This window comes from Panthera leo, chromosome A2, assembly GCF_018350215.1.
Source record: "Panthera leo isolate Ple1 chromosome A2, P.leo_Ple1_pat1.1, whole genome shotgun sequence".
Taxonomy (NCBI): Eukaryota; Metazoa; Chordata; class Mammalia; order Carnivora; family Felidae; genus Panthera; species Panthera leo.
In genome coordinates this window covers 125343054-125362915 of record NC_056680.1, presented here as the reverse complement: position 1 = coordinate 125362915, position 19862 = coordinate 125343054, and the positions used below count along the sequence as shown (strand labels likewise).

Here is a 19862-nt window from a genome sequence, read left to right as displayed (position 1 = left end):
GTATGTATCTATTTTTGCATCAGTACCATACCGCTTTGATTACCAGAGCTTGGTAATGTATCTGGAAATCAGGATTGTGATAACCTCCCATATTGTTCTTTATTCCCAGATTACTTTGGCTATTTGTGGTCTTTTGTGGTTACATACAAATTTTAGGATTAATTGCTCTAGCTCTTTGAAAAATGCTATTGGTGTTTTAATAGGGATTGCATTAAATTTGGAAATTGCTACGTAGTATGGTCATTTTAGCAATATTGTACAAATCTATCAGCATGGAGTATCTTTCCATTTGTGTCACCTTCAGTTTCTTTCATCAGTGTTTTATAGTTTTCAGAGTACAGGTCTTTCATCTCCATGGTTAAGTTTACTCCTAGGTATTTTATTTTTGGTGCAATTGTAAATGGGATTGTTTTCTTAATTTCTCTATATGCTCAATATCAGTGTATAGAAATGCAGTGGATTTCAGTATAATGATTTTGTATTGTGCAACCTTACTGAATTCATTTATCAGTTCTAGGAATTTTTGCTGGAGTCTCTTCATTAAGTTCTTCATTAGTAAACCATACTAAAAGCGTTAAATCTATACTCCTCTCCCCACCACGTTTTAGGTATATGGTGTCATAATTTACTTCCTTTTGTGAATCCCTTGACTGATTTTTATACATGTGCTCTATTTTATTACTTTTGTGGTTCCTACTTTCCTTATTCCTGCTTATGGTCTTTCCTTTCCACTCAGTGAAACGCCTTTAGCATTTCTTGTAAGGCTGGTTTAGTGGTGATGAATTCCTTTAACTTGTGTTTGGGAAATTCTCTCTCTCCTTCTGTTCTGAATGATGTTTTCTTTCAGCATTTCAAATATATCATGCCACTCCCTTCTGGCCTGCAAAGTTTCTGCTGAACAGCTAATAGTCTTAATTGGGTTTCTCTTGTGTGTAACTGTTTTCTTTTCCCTTGCTGCTTTTTTAAAAAAAAAATTTAATGTCTGTTTATGTTTTGGAGAAAGAGTGCAAGTGGGGCAGAGACAGAGAGGGAGGGAGACACAGAATCTGAAGCACGCTCCAGGCTCTGAGCTGTCAGCACAGAGCCTGACATGGGGTTCAAACTCAGAAACCACAAGATCATGACCTGAGCTGAAGTTGGACGCTCAACCAACTGAGCTATCCAGGCACCCCCTTTCCCTTGCTGCTTTAAAATTCTCTCTTAATCTCTGCTTCTTGCCATTTTAATTACTATATATTTTAACAAAACAAAAAAATCACATAAAGGAAGCTAGATCCTAGGTGTGTTCCAGTCTATTTGCTCAGAGACGCTTGATAGAAAAGAGAAAAAAACATTTAAAATTAAAAAAATTAATTGAATAAAAAATTTGTTTAAATTTAAAATTTTGCTCTTTATCCAAGAAAGAGAAAGAAAAGAAAACATAAACAAAAACAGAAGCAAAGAAAACAACCAAACCAACAAACAGCTTGAGACCCAAATGAAGTTACATCCAGTTTCCCCTAGAATTGAAACTGCAGCATACTATAGTCTGTAGACTAAGCAGTTGGAAGGGATTTGTGCTGGTCTTCTGGGGGATGTGCTTGGAGGGCACAGGTAGGCAGGGTGTGGTGTAACAGCTCTGTTCTCCACTTGGTGGCTCCACTTAGCTCAGTGGGGTCGGTCTCTATATGTACGCACACCTGCTAGAGGTGAAAATAGCTTCACCCAGCTCTCTAATCTCTGGCATGGAATTTTGTGCTCTCACAAACATGATCAAACACCCCTCCTTTTTCTTAGCCTTCCATCCACTCCCCACCTTTACCTTCTGTTCAAGCTGTCTACCAGGTGGCGCCTCCCTCCAGAGTTTTATCTCATATGGGGCTGTGTTTCAAAACCCCACCCTTCAGAGACCCCTGCGGTTTAGACCTGCACTGATTCTCTGGGGGAAGATCTTGCTGAACAATGGCTGGGTGCTGGCTTGTCCCAGAAAATGTCTGCCTGCTCCCAAAGCAGCAGAGGCTCAGAGTTTATGGTAAATCACAACACAGCTGGCACCAGGTTTTCCTGCACTCTAGTGTCTTTGGTCCAATTTCAGTAAAAGTGGCAGCTCTCTGAGGTCTGGTGGGACTTTTGCCCACTGGGAGACCTCTACCAAATGGATTCCTAGCAGGGGAATCTTTTCTCCCTGTATGGCACACGGGGACCTTTCAGAGTACTGCTCCTGGGGATTTGTCCCACTTCCTCACCAGAGCACTGACAGGTGCACTGAAACTTCAGACCGCGCTCCACGGTTTATAGAATCCTGGTGATATTGGAACCCTCTCCTTTCACTCTGTAATAGTTTTGGGGAACAGATTTCTTGCCCAGTTCCCTGTGAGTGTTTTCACTCTTTTTCTTTCTCTAGTTGCTTTTGGGGGGAGTGCTTTTCTTACATGATCCCGATCTGCTGCATTCTCCCCCCCACCCCCCGCTCCTGTCCTCTCTCCGCAAAAATGGTTCCCTGTCCTCCATGGCTCCGTGACTTTTCTGTCCCCCAATTCACCTTTCCACACCATGTACCTGCCAAGTTCTCTGGCTCAAATTATGCAGATTGTTGCGTTAATCCTCAGATCAGTTCCCTTGGTATTCAAAAATAGTTTGATGCTGATCTAGCTGTGTTTCAGGGAGGTGACAAGCTCAGGGTCTCCATACTACTCCACCATCTTAACTCCATCTCAATTGCTATATATCTTGGTGCGGATCTCCTTGAGTCGATTTTATCGGGAGCCATTTGTGCCTCCTGATCTGGATTTCTTTTACCTTCCCCAGATTAGGGAAGTTTTTAGCTATTATTTTTTCAGATAAATTTTCTTCCCTCTTTTTTCTCTCTCTCCTCCTTCTGAGGTCCTTAGAATGTTATTATGCATGATGGTGTTGCTGAGTTTCCTTAATTTATTTTCATTTTTTATTGTTTTTCTCTTTCCTGTTCAGCTTCTTGATTTCCATTACTCTGTCCTCCAGGTTGCTGATCCATTCTTCTGCTTCCTCTACTCTACTATCTATTCCTACTAGTGTATTTTTAATATCAGTTATTGAGTTCTGGGATCTGGGATTGGTTCTTTATGTTTTCCGTCTTTTTGTTGAGGGTCTTAACTGAAATCTTCCACTCTTTTCTCAAGCCCATGAGGCCATTACTTTAAATTCTCTGTCAGGCATATTGCATAAACCGTTTCATTTAGCTCTTTTGCAGGGATATTGTCCTATTCTTTCATTTGGGAGATATTCCTCTGTCTCCTCATTTTTTCTAACTCTCCTGGATGTGTTTCTTTGTGTTAGTAAAGTCAGCTACCTTTCCTGCTCTTGAGAGTAGTGGCCTTATGAAGAAGAGGTTTTGTAGTGCTGTGTGGTTGGGGTGGGGTGCCTGCAAGATCCACAGTGGTCTGCTGTTGGAGGGGACCTGCAGCCATCTGGGAAAACTCCTGTGGAGGCCAGGATGGAGGGGTGGATCTGCAGGAGAATACAGCTTTGCAAGCTGGGCGAGGGTCTGCTCTCTGAGGGGACCTGTAGCTGTTTTGGAGAACTGCTCAGGATGGGCTGGAGGGGGCAGGGTGCACTGTTAGCAAGCCAGGTGGAGAGTGTTTGTTCTGGTTCCTGCATGTGTCCATGTATCTAGGTTGTGGTTGGGAGAGGGATGGCACCCATCAGCTCTTTTGTTCTTGGAGAAGTCTTCTAAAGATTCTTGTCCCTCCAGCACACATGCTGAGATTAGTAAATAAGTCTCCTTCCCATACACCCCAGTGCTGCTTCTATGCTGCACCTCAGTGGGGTTGTTTGGTATGCTTTCTCTTTAAGGTTAGGGACTCAGTTTCCTATTGCTCTCCAGGTCCCCCATGCCAGAGCTTTGTGATTTTTAAAGTTCCAGGTATTAAGCCCCACTGACTGTAAGAACCCATGAAGTTAAGCCCCTCTGGCTTTCAAAGCCAAATGTTAAGGGATTTGTCTTTGTAGTGCAGGTCCCCTAGGTGTAGGGTGCCAGGTGTGAGATCTGCTCCTCTCCCTTCAGTATGTTTTACATTGATCCTCTCTCCTTCCTGCATGCTTATGGTGTTCCTCTCTCCTGAAGACAATCTCCTATCTCTGCCCTTTCTACCCTCTTCAGTGTGGCCTCTCCTCTACATTTAGCTGTGGAGAGTGTGTTCTTCCAGTCTTCAGGTTGTTTTTTTGAGTTATTTACACTAATGTGGGTGTCAATAACTATCTTCATCTTGGGACAAGGTGAGCTTAGGATCCTCCTACTCTGCCATCTTCCTTGGAAGTCCTACCACACTGGGGTTTTGATTTGCATTTCCCTGATGATTAATGATGTTGAGCATCTTTTCATGGTCCTTTGCATATTTCCTGTGGATAATTGTCTATTTAGACCCTTAGTCCATTTTTTTATTGGGTTACTTTTATTATTGAGTTGTAAGAGTTCTTTGTATGTTCTAATTACAAATCTCTTGTCAGATATAGGATTTACAAATATTTTCTCCCATACTGTGGAGGAAAAATAGCTATAAGGAAAGTGTTCCTTATAGCCATTTTTAAAAATCTAGATCCAGTCAGGGCTCTTGCATTATGTATCTCTAATAAGAGTTTTGTTCCTACTGAAAAGTAGGACCAGCTTATGAGATAGGAGCCTAGTTTACAAAGTGTCCCACTTTTTGTCCATAATTCCTATGCTTTTAGCATACCTAAAAAAAGTAATACTTTCTTAATGTAGGACTTAATGGAGGATAGAATTTTAGTCCATTTAATAGAGCAAAATTTTAGAAAATTTACATAAGTTATGTCACGGGAGAAAAATTTTCTTTGTGAGTGGAACACTCTTAACTAGTCTCCGTTCCCGTGGGCTGTTCCCACTTTCCATGTCTTCATATTTTATTCTGCTTTTAAGTGTCCATGTTAAAATCTAGTTCTAATTCTTATTTTCATATGGAGGAATAGTATCAACATTACCTATAACTTTTTAATGGTGTAAGGAGTAGCATTTTTAAAAACCAGGGGTTTCTGAGATCCCATGTCTCCACATTGCCTTTGAGATTCACTGCTTTGTAGCCATCCTTCCCCTTGCCTCAAGTGCCTCTGTGTACATGGGAGTTAGGGTTATGACCAAATAGTGGGAGTGTGGGTGACATATTTATGAGTCCTGTATTTTTAACTACCTGTGTTTCTTTATAACTGGAAAAAATGCTGCTTTAATTATGGGAGAGGGGATCTGGAGAGAAAAAATTCTTAAAGGGAAGCTGCCACTTGGCACATTATCCTGGTGCTTCCCAAGACCCTCTATTTTATGTTATGAAGACAGTTAATTTGCCGTGTATATTTTCACTCAGGGCTGATTCCTACAGTAAAGGGAATGGGTTAGTATCTGATTACTTAGTAATTTTACTAAACGTCAGAAAATAAATGCTATTGTGGTTCCTCCAGGGTGCTTCAGTAAAGACCAGGTCTACTTGGATGGCATCCTGCAGATCCTCCGGTACAGAGAGACCATTGACTTTCATCTACTGACTGCCCTGGGGAAGGTGAGTGAAACCAATGGCAAAACCATTGGTTGGTGTGAAACCAACACCCGGGGTCATTATTTCCTTCAGCTCAATTTGATGATTCAATAAGATTCAGGTTCAAATTGTTTTCATACTTTGTGTTGGAGTAAGTTTCCTTCTTGTGATAACTGGAGGGAAGAAGTATGGTTGTTACAAAACCAAGTTTCAGAATTTCTTCGTGGACAATAAGAGGTAAATGAAGGGAAAAATAAATTTGGCAATGTGTCTTTAATGTACATCTTCTAAAGCATTTTAAAGTGAGCTGCAAATATAACACTTTCCCCTTTATCTCCCAAATATTGTGACACGACCATGTGATTTTTTTTTTTAAGAAATGTATCACTGATTCAATACAATATCTAAAACACAGTCTACTTAATATTTCTCAGATTATCCCAAAAATGTCCTTTGGATCCTGGCTCACAAAAAAAGAGCTACAATCAGGATTGGATCCTGCATTTGTTTATAATATTTAGTCTCTTAATCTGTAACAGTTCCTCTTGTGCTGCCCTCTACCAAGTGTTTTTGTTTTTCCTGACATTTTTGAGAGTCCAGGACCATTTTCTTGGGAGTTCCTACAATCTGGATTAATGAATTGTTTTCTTATGGTTAGATTCAGGCTAAACGTTTTTTACCAAGAATACACTACGTGCGTGACTTGTATAGTTTATAGTGCATCATGCTAGAAAGCACACATGTGATTTTGTTCCATTATCAGTGATACTTCGTTTGATCACTGGGTAAATTACAATGGAAAGATCTGGAAAGATCAGAAAATAAAGGTATCTTTTTTGTATTAAATAAGTAATCTGTGGGGTAATACCTGTGAAAGTACTGTTCCTTAAATCTTTCAAGGAATGGTTTTAATATCCATTGTTCTTTGCCCAATCAGTTAATTACACTAGTGGTAGCAAAATAGAGATATTTTGATTCTTTTGCATTTCATTCTTTTTTGTAGTATTGTAATGGACTTACTCTTTAAAAAAAAAAAAAAAAAAACTTTGAGAGAGCATGAGTGAGGGAAGGGCAGAAGAGAGGAAGACACAGAATCACAAACTGGCTCTGCACTGTCAGTGCAGATCCCAAGGTGGGGCTCAATCTTGCAAACCGAGAAATCATGACCTGAGCCAAAATCAAAAGAGTGAGACACTTAACCAACTGAGCCACCCAGGAACCCCAGACTTACTCTTTTATTCAGCCCTTCCACTGGCTACTCCTTTGTTTTTAAAAACATGTCATCATGTTTGCTTGCTAAGTAAAATGCTCTGGGCTCATTTTAGACTTTTTCTACCCAAATCTCAGCTGAGATATTTTTCTTTTTCTTTTTTTTTTTAAATTAACGTTTATTTATTTTTGAGACAGGGAGAGACAGAGCATGAACAGGGGAGGGTCAGAGAGAGGGAGACACAGAATCCGAAACAGGCTCCAGGCTCTGAGCTGTCAGCACAGAGCTTGATGCGGGGCTAGAACTCACGGACCGCGAGATCATGACCTGAGCCGAAGTCGGCCCCTTAACCGACTGAGCCACCCAGGTGCCCCTATTTTTCTAAGGATACAAATTTAATACACAGGAATCTGTTGCATTTCTACATATTAATAACAAAGCAGAAAGCGGAATTTAGTCCCATTTACAATCGTACCAAAAGGATAAAATATCTAGAAATGAAGATGCCACAAACAAGTAGAAGGATATACTGTGCCCTTGGATCAGAACAATTAATACTGTTAAAATTTCCCTAATAGCCAAAGCAATCTACAGATTCAGCACAATCCCTATCAAAATACCAGTAGCATTTTTCACAGAACTAGAATAATCCTAAAATTTGTACAGAACCACAAACAACCTCGAATAGCAAAGCCATCTGAATAAGTAAGAATCCGAGATTTCAAGGAACACTACAAAGCTGTAGTGATCAAAACAGTATGGCGTTAATACAAAAACAGATACGTAAATTAATGGAACAGGATAGCCCAGAAATAAACTCATGCCTTTATCAATTAATCTATGATAGAGGCAAGAATATACAGTGGAGAAAAGACAACTTCCCTCAGTAAATGGTGCTGAGAAAACTGGACTGCTTTCTTACACCATAGACAAAAATAAACTCAAAGTGGATTAAACACCAAAAACTAAAAGCAAACAGACACAGTAATTCTTTGGACATTGACTTTAGCAACATATTTATGGCTGTGTCTCCTCAGTCAAGAAAGGAAAAATAAATTACTAAACCACACCAATATCAACAACAAACCCATTTTCATTACACTTAGTGGTATAAATAAATAATTTCAATAACTTAAATTTTAAAATGTAATAAAATACAATATGAACATGATTTCTTTATAATCTTTCCACTGAATCAGGAAGAGTGTTGATCAGAAGACAGTAGTTTTTAAAGCCAGCCATGTTTTGGAATTTAAAGTTGTAATGACAGTTTCTAGAACTTAAGCCAATCTTTGGTATTTATGGGTGAAACGTTTTATGTAAGTAAGTGAATAACGTGAAATTTTATAAAATATTTGCTTACAAATATTCAAAATAAAAGTAAAATAATTCTACATAAAACACAATTTTATTTCTGAAATTAAATAGAAAATAGGAATTCAGTATATAATTGTGCTGATATTCCTAATTCCATAATATGGCATTTATATTCTAGCTATTTCCTGGGTTCTTTTATTTAAATTTAGGACATTTGTTTAGATTTAGAGTTTCTCATACACATGTATTACATTTAGTTGTATAATTTCTAGACAAACTGAGTATAAGTCCAAGATTGAGTGTTAAATCAGTACTAGTGATTTTTTAAAACACATTCTTATTTAATAAAGGAAGTCACTGATTTTTGTTATTTTGCAGGTATTAAAGTAATTTGAAAGCCAGTCCATGTAAAGTTTCACTTAAGACTTAGGGAAGAAGTTACTTGCGTATGAAAACTATCTTCCTTTTTTCAGGTCTCTTATGAAGATGTGGATCGCTTAAAAGGATTGGCAGTTATTGAAAACATGAGGGTCCCTCATTTCCTGCAGGACCATGGCCGATACATGGAACATTTAGAGAAGATCATGGAAGTGAATGAATTGACTGACAGGGAACTGAAAGATCTTATATATTAATCAGCATTCTTGCAGACATAGTGAAGCTATACCTCTATATTACCAGTTAGGTGCAGTTAGCACCAGCATATTTATAAAAGATGAGTGTTTACATGAGTTTTCTGAAGAATGATCTGCAGTATTCAGCTGAATTTTTAAAAGGTTAAGTACAAACCTTACACTGTTTCCCTAACATGTTTCTATAGGCTGCAGGGGGAAGTTCCTCCTATTTTCATCTGGATCTCAACAGAGTCTGATGAAACTACTACTGGTGAGTGTTTTTGAAGAATCTTGGTCAAACTGAGTAATAAGCATCTGCCTGAGCACCAAGACCAGCCCTGGCTAGAGACTGAATTCCAGTCTTGTTTTAACTACAAGATTATATTTTACTTGCTAAATAATGGCAATTCTTTGAAAAATTAGTTTTGTTATGCTCCCAAAAGCTAGCTGCTTTTTTTTCTTTATTTTACACATTATTGTTTCACCTTATCAATTTATAGGAACTAAATTAGAGAATTACCTCATTTTGTCTAGTTATTCCCTAAACTTTATTTGCTGAAACAAACTTTATCCCTTCCAGATTTTAACAAAGTTTTAGGGTCTTTCCCTCCCCATTCCTGTATATAGATGGTAAGTACAAGTGGTTTGTCTACATAGACTAAAATAGCTAGGGAAGAGAGAGAAGCTACTCACCTTTTTGTTAAATGGAGCGACCAGCAAGACACAAATACACTAATGTAGTTTCTGTAGGAGCTGGATGTTGACTAGGTAGCATCTACCGTCAACTTGACCATGCCCTGAAAAATGGAATTCCTGGACATTGCCATTTGGTAAACTGGTCTTGTGATATTGTCTGAGTATATTTTATTTCATCAAGCCAATAATGACAGTTTGACTTTGAAAAATGAGAGTTCTGTTTTGCTACATTTCCTCTGCTAAAAGCATATACCCCTAGCTTTGTATAATTTGATTTCCATACATACTTGGGTATATATACTTGGAATCAAATAGTTCTTCAAACAGCTTATTTTAATGATCAGGAAGAACACTGCTGTAAATACCCCATTCAAAATTGCTACTGTAATTTTTACCCAAAGCTATCTGAGAGTTTATCTTTACCTCATTTCAGGCTTAAATATGGTGCTAACACTGGTAGATGTATACTGCAAAGCCTGGTCCACAATTCCTGCTAGGAAATTATTTTAGGAAATTTTATGCAGGCTAGGTTATGTGATTTTCTCATTCACGTATCTAGAAGGGCTTGCCTCCAAGAAGAATGTTGCAGCAGACAGGATGTATTCTAACTGGCATCTGGTGGTTCTCACAGAGCCACACATGTCACTTTTGGTAAGTAGCAGGCCAGGCCCTTTGGAGCATTAAACGTACCCACACAGTGCCATGATTGCTGGAGTGTGGCCTGCACATTTCTGTGCAGAGCTGGGGCATACACTGTGCCAACACTGACCAGATACTGGAAAACCACTCTTGACCCCTCGAGCATATTTCCTTGTAGCATAGTCCTCCAGTTTCAGCTTTGGTGTAGCATTTTCTAACTTTGTCTTCAAACTTATCAAAGGTGATTGTGAAAACTGTGCATTAACTGAAATTGAAGTATAGACAAATGGCAATATTTACGTCCTGTGATTTAAGCCCAAATGCTTATTCAACATTTGTAGGCAATAACTGCTAATCATGTTACAGTTTAAATATAAAGGAAAATCACAACAGCCTTAATATCCTGTTGGTCAAAGGATTATTTATAGTGATTCTAGTCCCTGAATTTTAAAATGGATATTCTGTATCTGAGTTGGAAAAGGAAACACTTTCTTGCCTTACTGCTTCAGTATAAAGACAAAAAACCAGTGCTATCCAGACAAAAAAATGACCTTAAATCACATTGATTGTCTTAAGCTATTTTAAAAGTTAGCAATGAACCAAAAATTGTTGCAGATTAGCAGAATACCTAAAGAGCTCTAAACTTTATTCTCTTTCCTGAAATAGCACTAAGGTCAGTTTTGTTCCCTAAAATTGAAGTTTTAATAAATAGAAAATTTATAGCAGCAGTACTTAGGAGAATAGTTGAAGGTTGCATTAATTTTAATAGTTACTTGCTGTAGGCTATTGAGGATTAGAATTTCATCAGTTTTGTCCACTGTAATTCTAACATAATTGTATCAAATACAGTTAGGTTTTCACATCAGATGGGATTCAGAGTGAATTGTTTATATACCTAAATCCATAGTCTCCATTTCTTTACATTTTCACCTTTGTAAAGATGTTTAAGATTTGTATTGTTTGTTTTGTATATATTTGGGCATCTTATGTTTAGCTGTAATAGAAATAAATAGCACTGAAGTTCTCAAATGAAATATGTGAGTATATGCGCATGCAAACCTTAATTATATTTTTGTGGTATTTCTGGGTTTTATATTGTATGGTAATTATTGAAGAGACCATTGTTTGTTTATCTTCTAATGTCCTTTTTTATAAAGTACTACATTTACCACATTCCACCTTTCCCCTAATTAATTCAGCTCATACCCTGATGGAGCTGTTCACAGTCCAGTGAGGAATAGTAGCACAGAACCACGTTACAGCATGGCCAGTCTCATGCCCAAAAAGTGCTACCAAAAGAACATAAACTGTAATCAATGGGCCTGCTTCTGTGTTTGAGTCACCTAAAGACCACTTGCAAAGTGGTTAGGGTCCACAATATTTCATTACCACTCTGCAAGGCTTGTGTTTGGAATCTGAGCACCTTTAGCCCAGGAGAAGGAGTAGACCACAAGTACAGCTGCTTGGGTCATCAAGGGCCTGGAGGAGATCCCTTGAGACCTCCAGCAAGTGCCCAAAGGAGCCAGTGCTTTACCCTTATGCTTAGTGGTTGTCTTTGAATTTACATCTTTACTTGTGAAAACATTGTCAGCTGGCTTTGACATCCATTTTTCTTCACTGATTCCAGTACCTAAAGGAATTAATTTCTTAAAATTAGTGCTAGGATGTGAAATACTGATGTTTGTTAGCTATGGAAGAGCTTTAAGAATACATAGAATTTTGAGAGCACAGAGAGCAAGAAGGTGGCCATCTGCAAGCCAAAGAGAGATACCTGAACAGACCCTTCTCTTATGGCCCTCAGGAGAAACCAAACCTGCCAATACCTTGATCTTGAACTTCTAGCTTTCATAACTGAAAGAAACTGCACTTAGAGGAAGAGGACAAAACAAAGAGAGAACAGAAATTTGACACTGAGAAGAGACAACTGAATATTCCACTTCTTTCCAGCCATCCAGTTATCCTTTACTGGATAAAGACAACCAACTTCAGAAAACAATGTCAGCAACATGGCTGAATAACCCGTCCCTCATTTGTGCCCCTTCTCCAACCTCCCAATAATTTGGCATCTATCCATAGGCAAAAATGCCTTTGTGGGAGCTTTAGGATCCAGCAACACACACAAGCAACCCAGGAGGAATCTTGCCCACCCATGCATCGGGTAACAAACAGACCAAGGTCCTGGCTTGGACCCAGCAGTGGCCTGTGAACAAGTTTCAACCCCTCTCAGCTGCAGTCTGCAAACCCCTAGGAAACACTAAATCTCAGGCAGTAACCCATGGACCGGAGAGGCTTTGTGTAAGTCAAAGTTACCAGCAGAAAAGTTTCAGCACACCATTGGAGCAAAAAATATGTTTAGATGCATTGAAGAGGAATAGTTTAGCCTCATCACTTCTCCCCCAAAGTGGAACAACTCCAGGCCAAGTGAGATCTCAGCTTGTGATTTCTCCTGTGGGGGGAAATGAGAGTACATAAGTGTCCAGCTTCCCCACCTTTGCAGAATGCTACCAAAGAGGCCCATTTCACTCTCATCCCAGAGTACTGAATCAAGTCTGTGTGACTAGGGCATGGGAAGAAGCTGGAAGGGTAGCAGATAATGACTTTTGGAGGCCATTAAAGGGATATACAGTCTACCAACTGCATCAGTCTCCATTAAGCTGGCTCATGAGCTTCTGGGGATGCCTTACCGATGGATCTCCCTGACTAGCCCATGGGAAACCCCCAGTGCTCGATGCATCTCTCTCTCTCTCACACACACACACACACCCTGTGGCTGGCTCTCTGCACTCCCAACAGCACTGAGAGCATGCTTTGGCAGATAGCTAGTGACCAGGTACAAAAAGTCTGCCCAAATTCGTGGGCCAGAGAGGTAGAGCTTTAGCCCTACCCTTGGGAAAGCAAAAAGACTGTCCACACCAAGGCTTGTCCATTGCAAAATCAATAGAAGTCATACAAACTTAATGCTACCACAAGAGGGGTGCCTGAGCGACTCACTTGGTTAGGCGTCCTACTTTGCCTTAGGTCATGATCTCACAGTTTGTGGGTTCAAGCCCCACATCAGACTCTGTGATCACAGCTCAGAGCCTGGAGCCTGCTTCAGATTCTGTGTCTCCCCCTCTCCTTACCCTTCCCCTGTTTGCACACTCTCTCTCTCTCAAAAATAAATTTACAAGATTTCTACCACAGGAGGCAGCAAGAAGCATGAGGCAGTCATATCCATACAGTCTGACAGTCTCAGATTCTCTACCAGAAGTGACCAAAGTTCCCCAAAACAGTCAAGATTGGTGGAGGTGTATTCTTCAAATACAAAGACAATGCAAAATTTAAGGAACATGAGAAATCAAGGAAATAGGACACCACTGAAAGATTATGATAATCCTCTAGTAACTGAACCCAAAGACATGGAGATCTGATTTAACTGATAATTCAAAATATTTAAGGAAGCTCAATGAGGTACAAGAATACACAGACAATTCAACAAAATCAGGAAAACAATACATGAACAAAATGAGCACTTTAACAAAGAGAAATCCTAAAAAGGATGAAGCATACTCTGGAGTAGAAAAATACAATGAATGAAATGAAAAATACAATAGCACCAACACCAAAGGCTCAAGCAGGAAAAAAAATCTATGAGTTAGAAGATGGGAACTCTGAAATTATCCAGTCAGGGGGAACAAAGGAAAAAGAATGAAAAAGTGTGATGAAAGCCTATGTGATCTATGGGATACCATCAAAAGAAACAATTTATAAATTATTGGAGTTGCAGGACGAGAAGAGAGAGAGAAGGGAGCTAAAAGCTTATTTTTAAAAATAATGGCTAAAAACTTCCCAAACCTGGAAAGAAATTTGGATATCCATGTTCATAAAGTTTATGGGTTTCCAAATCCAGAGACCTACTCCAAGACACACTATAATAAAACTACCAAAAGCCAGAGTATTAAAAGCAGCAAGAGTAAAGAAGTTTGTAACTTGGAATCCCATCTTGTCAGATTGCTTAGCAGAATCCTTACAGGCCAGGGAAGAGTGGGATGATGTATTCAAAGTGCTGAAAGAAAAAAGCTGCCAAGAGTCAGCTGTGAAGATAGACAAATAGGAGGACCCTAAGCTCACCTTATCCCACAAATACAACTAGATAACATTAATAACAGTGTGAATAACCTAGAAAATGATCCAAAGACTGGCAGAACAAACTCCACAACTAAAGGCTGGGAAGAGGCCACCCTGAAGAAGGTAGGAAAGGCAACAACACAGTCTGGGAGCAAAACAGACCATGGCCAACCACTATGGAGAGGGAGCTGGTGGCATGAGGGGTGAAAAACCAGACTTTTACGCTGGGGATCCCACAACTGGGGAGAATGAATCTTCATAATATTTCCGTTTGAAAGTAAGAAGGAGTGCATTTCACGAGTTCTTAAAAACAGTGACTTAAAACCTGGAATTTAAACATTCTGTGGCCTCAGCTCTGGTACAACCCTGAGGGCATCAGGAAGTTGAGTCCCTGCCCTTAAAGAGCTCAAGAAACAGCACGTGCAGATACAGCACAGATCCAGTAGTTTGAAAAATGCTGGGGTCAGACAGAAGGGAGAGTGATTTGCTGATCGCAGAGCGTGGCCATACAGATGGGTCACGGGGACATTCCTCCAGGAGTCAGGGACAAAGGAGCCGGCAGGTGCCATTTCTCTCTTCCACTCCGCAGCATAAACAATGGGCATCTTCAGGAACCAGTGCAGTACCAACACTCCTTACTAATTTTCTTAGTAAGGCACGAAGCCCCATCACTCGTGCTTCAGCAGATCTGCCCTTCCCGGTCGAGCTCATCTTGGTTCCTGAACTGTGGGTCCCCCAGAAGACCCATGCAAACTGTGCCAACACTCTATCTCCAGAACTGTACATTTTGTGGGACCTCAGTTCTTGCAGTGGTGAGTCCAGGTGTCATTTCACAAGTAGATCACTGCATTAAAATGTTAAATGTTAAAACATGCCCCACCGAACACTGCCCACAGTAGGCAAAGAGAGCCTCTGCAGTCAACTGGATGGAAGGAAAAAGAAGCCAAGGCTCAACAGCAGAGAACATGCAACATACATAGGAGACACTCCCTGAAGCATCAGGCCCTGGGGAATGGGACATTGCACTGAAGGGCACTGTAGGACCTCTTCTTCTTAAGGCTGTTATCATTAGAGCAAGAGAAGTAGCTGACTTACTAACATAGGAAATCAGACAAAATGAGGAGACTGAGAAACATCTCCCAAATGGAAGAACAGAACCAAACCACAGCAAGAGATCAAAGCAAAATAGATACAAGTAATATGCCTGATAGAGAACTTGATCATAAAGACACTCAGTGGACTAGAGAAAAGAGTGGAGGACATCAGTGAGACCCTTAACACAGCGATAAAAACCAGAGATCAAGAACACAATAAATGAAATTTTAAAAAAACTTGATAGAATAAATAGGCTAGATGAAACAGAGCAACAAATTAACAACCTGGAAGACAGAGTAATGGAAAGTAACCAAGTTGAGCAAAGGAGAGGAAAAAAAATTATGCAAATTGATAATAGTCATAGAGAACTCAGTGACTCCACAAACATAAGAATATCTACACTATGGGGATCTCCAAAGAAGAGAGAGATAAGGGGGCACTTTATTTGAAAGAAATAATAGCTAAAAATCTCCCATATCTGGGGAAGGAAATAGATCCAGATATAGAAGCCAAGAAATTTTACCAAAATTCAACCCAGGGTAATTAAAATGGCAAAAAGTGGCAATAAAGGGAAAAAAATCTAAAGCAGCAAGAGAAAAGACAGTTACTTACAAGAGAAACCCCATAAGGCTATAAGCTGGTATTTCAGCAGAAACTTTACAGGCCAGAGGGGAGTGGTATGACATATTCAAAGTGCGGAAATGGGAAAAAATCTGCATGCAAGAATACTGTATCCAGGAAGGCTATCATTCAAAATAGAAGCAAAGATAAAGAGTTTCTCAAACAAAAACTAAAGGAGTTCATGACCACTAAACCAGCCCTACAAGAAATACTAAAGGGGAATGTTTGAGTGGAAAGGAAGACCGTAAGTTAGAGAATATGAAAAGTAAAAAAACACAAAGTAAAAATAGGTATTTCTGTAAAAATTAGTCAAGGGATCCCTAAAATAAAAGGATGTAAAAATATGACACCATATACCTAAAACATGGGGTCATGGGGATAGGAGTAAAGAATGAGTTTAAACTTAAGTGACCATCAACTTCATGTAGACTGTTATATGCATAATATATTATATATAAACCTAGTGGTAACCACAAATCAAAAAACTAGTAATAGATATACAAAGAATAAAGAGAAAGGAATCCAAGCATACCACTAAAGAAAGACAACAAACCATGAAAGAGAGCAAGAAAGGATCAGAGAAAATCTATAGAAACAACCACAGAACAAGTAACAAAACAGCAATAAATATATATGTATCAACAACTAATTAGAATGGAAATGGAGTAAATGCTCAAATCAGGGTGACCTAGCGGATTAAAAAAAAAAAAAAAAAGACCCGTCTATATGCTGTCTACAAGACACTAATTTCAGACCTAAAGACACTTGAAGATTGAAAGTGAGGGGATGGAGAAACATTTATCATGCACATAGATGATAAAATAAAGCTGGGGTAACAATACTTATATCGGATAAAATAGACTTTAAAACAAATACAAGAGACAAAGAGGGACACTATAAATAAAGAAGACAATCCAACAAGAGGATACAAACAATTGTAAATATTTATGTATCCAACGTGAGAGCACCCAAATACATAAAACAGTTAATAACCTATAAAAGAAGTAATTGATAGTAATACAATAATAGTAGGGGACTTTTAACACTCTATTTATACATCAATGTATAAGAAACAGTGGCTTTGAATGACACACTGGACCAGATGGATTTAACAGACATATTCAGAACATTCCATTGTAAAAGAACAGAACACATATTCAAGTGCACAAGGAACATTCTCCAGACTAGATCGTATATTAAGCCACAAAATAAATCTCAACAAATTTTTTAAAAAATTTGGAAGTTATACCATGCATATTTTCTGACCACAACACTATGAAACTAGAAATGGACTACAAGAAAAAATCTTGAAAGAGCAAAAATACATGGAGGTTAAGTAACATGCTATTAAATATTGAATAGGTCAACCAAGTAATCAAAGATGATATCAAAGATTACATGAAAACACAGGGTTAGTTAAGATGGTGGAGGAGTAGGGCAACCCTAAGCTTGCATCCTCCCTTGAACACAGCTAGATAAATATCATTCTGAATACCCAAGAAATTGATTTGAGGATGGAGAGAACAAAGCTGTGCATCTCCAAGCAAAAAAAAATGACCACACTGTGGAAGGTAGGAACTGTTGGAGAGTTGATTTTGGGGAGAAAAGAGCCATGGGCTTTGCATAGGGGAAGGATCCCTGACCACTGAAAGAGGAAAGAGAAAGTGAAAAAACTGAAAACATGTACAGAGGGTTTCACAGGAAAAACTTCCCCAAAACCACTGACTGCAAAAAAACGAGAGAGTTTTGTGAGTATTTTTTGTTTTGTTTTGTTTTTGTTTTGTTTTTGTTTTTTGTTGTTGTTGTTGTTTTTAATAAACAGAGCACAGAATCTAAAGCTTTGGAGGTCAGTGCCATCACCAGGGACACATCTGGCAGTGCTCCACTTGGAAAGGAGGGCAGAGACCCAGTAGTGGGCAGCATGGTCTAAGGATAGCCTGGGCACACAGGGAAAAACAATTCCCCTTCATGGAGTGTATTTGGTAGAGGTAATACAGCCTCTCCAGGGTCCCCATTTGCCAGCATAGGAACAAAGATGCTGGCTGAGGGCAGCAAACCTTGGCACTGGCTTTGTGTTGTGATTTACCATAAACTCTGAACCACTGCATGATCATGCACCCATCTTCTGGGACAAGCTGGCACCAGACACAGTGCAGCAAGACCCTTCCACAGAAAATCAGAGTAGGGCCACACCATGGGGGTCTCAGAAGTTTAGAGATTTGAAATACAGCCACACCTGAGATAAAACACAGAAGGGTGGTGCTGCCTGGTAAACAGACAGCTCATACACAGGATAAAGGCAGGGATATGATGGAACCTTGGGACACAGGAGTGGTGATTACTGACTTGTCTGTGAGGGTTTACTGAGGAGTAGTGGGCACAAGCTCCCCGTTCTGGAGATGAGAGAGTGGATCAAAGCTATTTTCACCCCTTGCCCACCACCAGCGAACAACTTCAGTGAGCTAAACAGTGCCATCAAGTGGAGACTGAAGCCACTGCACCAAGCCAGCGCCGCCGGCGACCTGCAGGTGCATATTCACTAGGGAAGTCCATCTGAGAATCAGTTTAACAGGCCCCTCACCCAGAAGACCAGCACAGACCATGTGCACACACCAAGTCTGATCATAGAATGCTGCAAAGCTTCAGCTTTAGGGGAAATAGAATCTAGCTTACTTTTTATTTTTTAATGTTTCATTTTTTTTTGTTTGTTTATTTATTTTTGAGAGAGACAGAGACAGAATGCGAGTGGGTTGGGGCAGAGAGAGAGAGAAGGAGGCACAGAATCTGAAGCAGGCTGCAAGCTCCGAGCTGTCAGCACAGAGCCTGACGCGGGGCTCAAACTAACGAGCTGTGAGATCATGACCCGAGCAGAAGTCAGATGTTCAACCAACTGAGCCACCCAGGTGCCCCTTTAATTTTTAATTTTTTAATTTGTATTTTAAAAATATTTTTATTTATAAATAGTAACTATTTTAACTGTATTCTTTGGATATGGCTTCTTTTAACAAGCATACCAAAACACACCTAGGATCTAGGGGTTTTTTTTAATGTTTTGTTTTCTGGACAAAATGACAAGTTGGAGGAAATAACCGCAAAAGAAAGAACAGAAAGTAAATATTATGGCCAGAGATTTCATCAATACAGATATAAGTAAGATGTCTAAACTAGAATTTAAAACAACAATGATAAGGTTACTAGCTGAGCTTGAAAAAAAGTACAGAAGACACTAGAGAATTCCCTACTAGAGAGATAAAGAACTAAAATCTTGTCAGGCCAAAATTTACAATGCTATAATCAAGATGCAAACCTGAATGTATGCCATAACAGAGAGGATGGACAAAGCAGAGGAACAAATCAGTGACCTAGATGATAAAATTATGGAATTAAGCTGGAGATAAAGATAAAATTAAACTGAAGAGAAGAGGGAAATAAAGGTATTGGATCATGAAGGCAGACTTAGGGAATGCCGCGATTTCTTAAAATGTAATAACATTTGCATCATAGGAGTCCCAGAAGATGAAGACGAAAGGGGGAAGAAGCTTTATCTGAGCAAATTATAGCTGAAAACTTCCCTAATCTGGGGAAGGACTCAGACATCAAAATCCATGAAGCACAGAGAACTCCCAAAAAATTCTTCAAAAGAAGGCCATCACATAGATCTATCATAGTCAAATTCACAAAATACACCAACAGGAAAGAATTCTGAAAGCAGCAATGGAAAAAAAGTCCTTAACATACAAGGGAAGACCAATCAGATTTGCAGATCTGTCCATAGAAAGTTGGCAGGCCAGAAGGGAATGGCAGTATATATTCAATGTGCTGGATGAGAAAAATATGCAGCCAAGAATACTTTATCCAGCAAGACAGTCATTCACAATAGAAGCATAGGTAAAGAGTTTCCCAGACAAAAACTAAAGGAGTCCATGACCACTAAACCACCTCTGCAAGAAGGGGAATCTCTGAGTGGGGAAAATAGATCAAAGGCAACAAACACCAGAAAGAAACAGAGAACATCTTCAGAAACTCCAAATTTACAGGTAACACAATGGCATTAAATTCATA

General features: G+C 39.3%; 2 protein-coding genes across 6 annotated transcripts in view; one reads left to right on the top strand and one right to left on the bottom strand.

The window, feature by feature from the left end:
• The window catches only part of KIAA0895 (KIAA0895 ortholog), a 76156-nt gene extending 64147 nt beyond the window's left edge, over nucleotides 1–12009 (top strand). For 4 of the 5 annotated variants that reach the window (XM_042922095.1, XM_042922105.1, XM_042922127.1 and 1 more), the window contains 2 exons: nucleotides 5428–5525; nucleotides 8502–12009. In XM_042922095.1, coding sequence (XP_042778029.1) covers nucleotides 5428–5525; nucleotides 8502–8663 — 260 coding nt within the window. In that variant the 3' untranslated portion in view covers nucleotides 8664–12009. The remainder of the gene's footprint in view (nucleotides 1–5427; nucleotides 5526–8501) is intronic. The other variant, XM_042922116.1, reaches the window with a different exon arrangement.
• Nucleotides 12010–12200: 191 nt separating this feature from the next.
• Nucleotides 12201–19862, bottom strand: part of EEPD1 (endonuclease/exonuclease/phosphatase family domain containing 1) — a 147184-nt gene continuing 139522 nt past the window's right edge. The window contains exon 10 of the transcript XR_006197789.1: nucleotides 12201–12423. The gene's annotated coding sequence lies outside the window, so the exon portion shown is untranslated. The remainder of the gene's footprint in view (nucleotides 12424–19862) is intronic.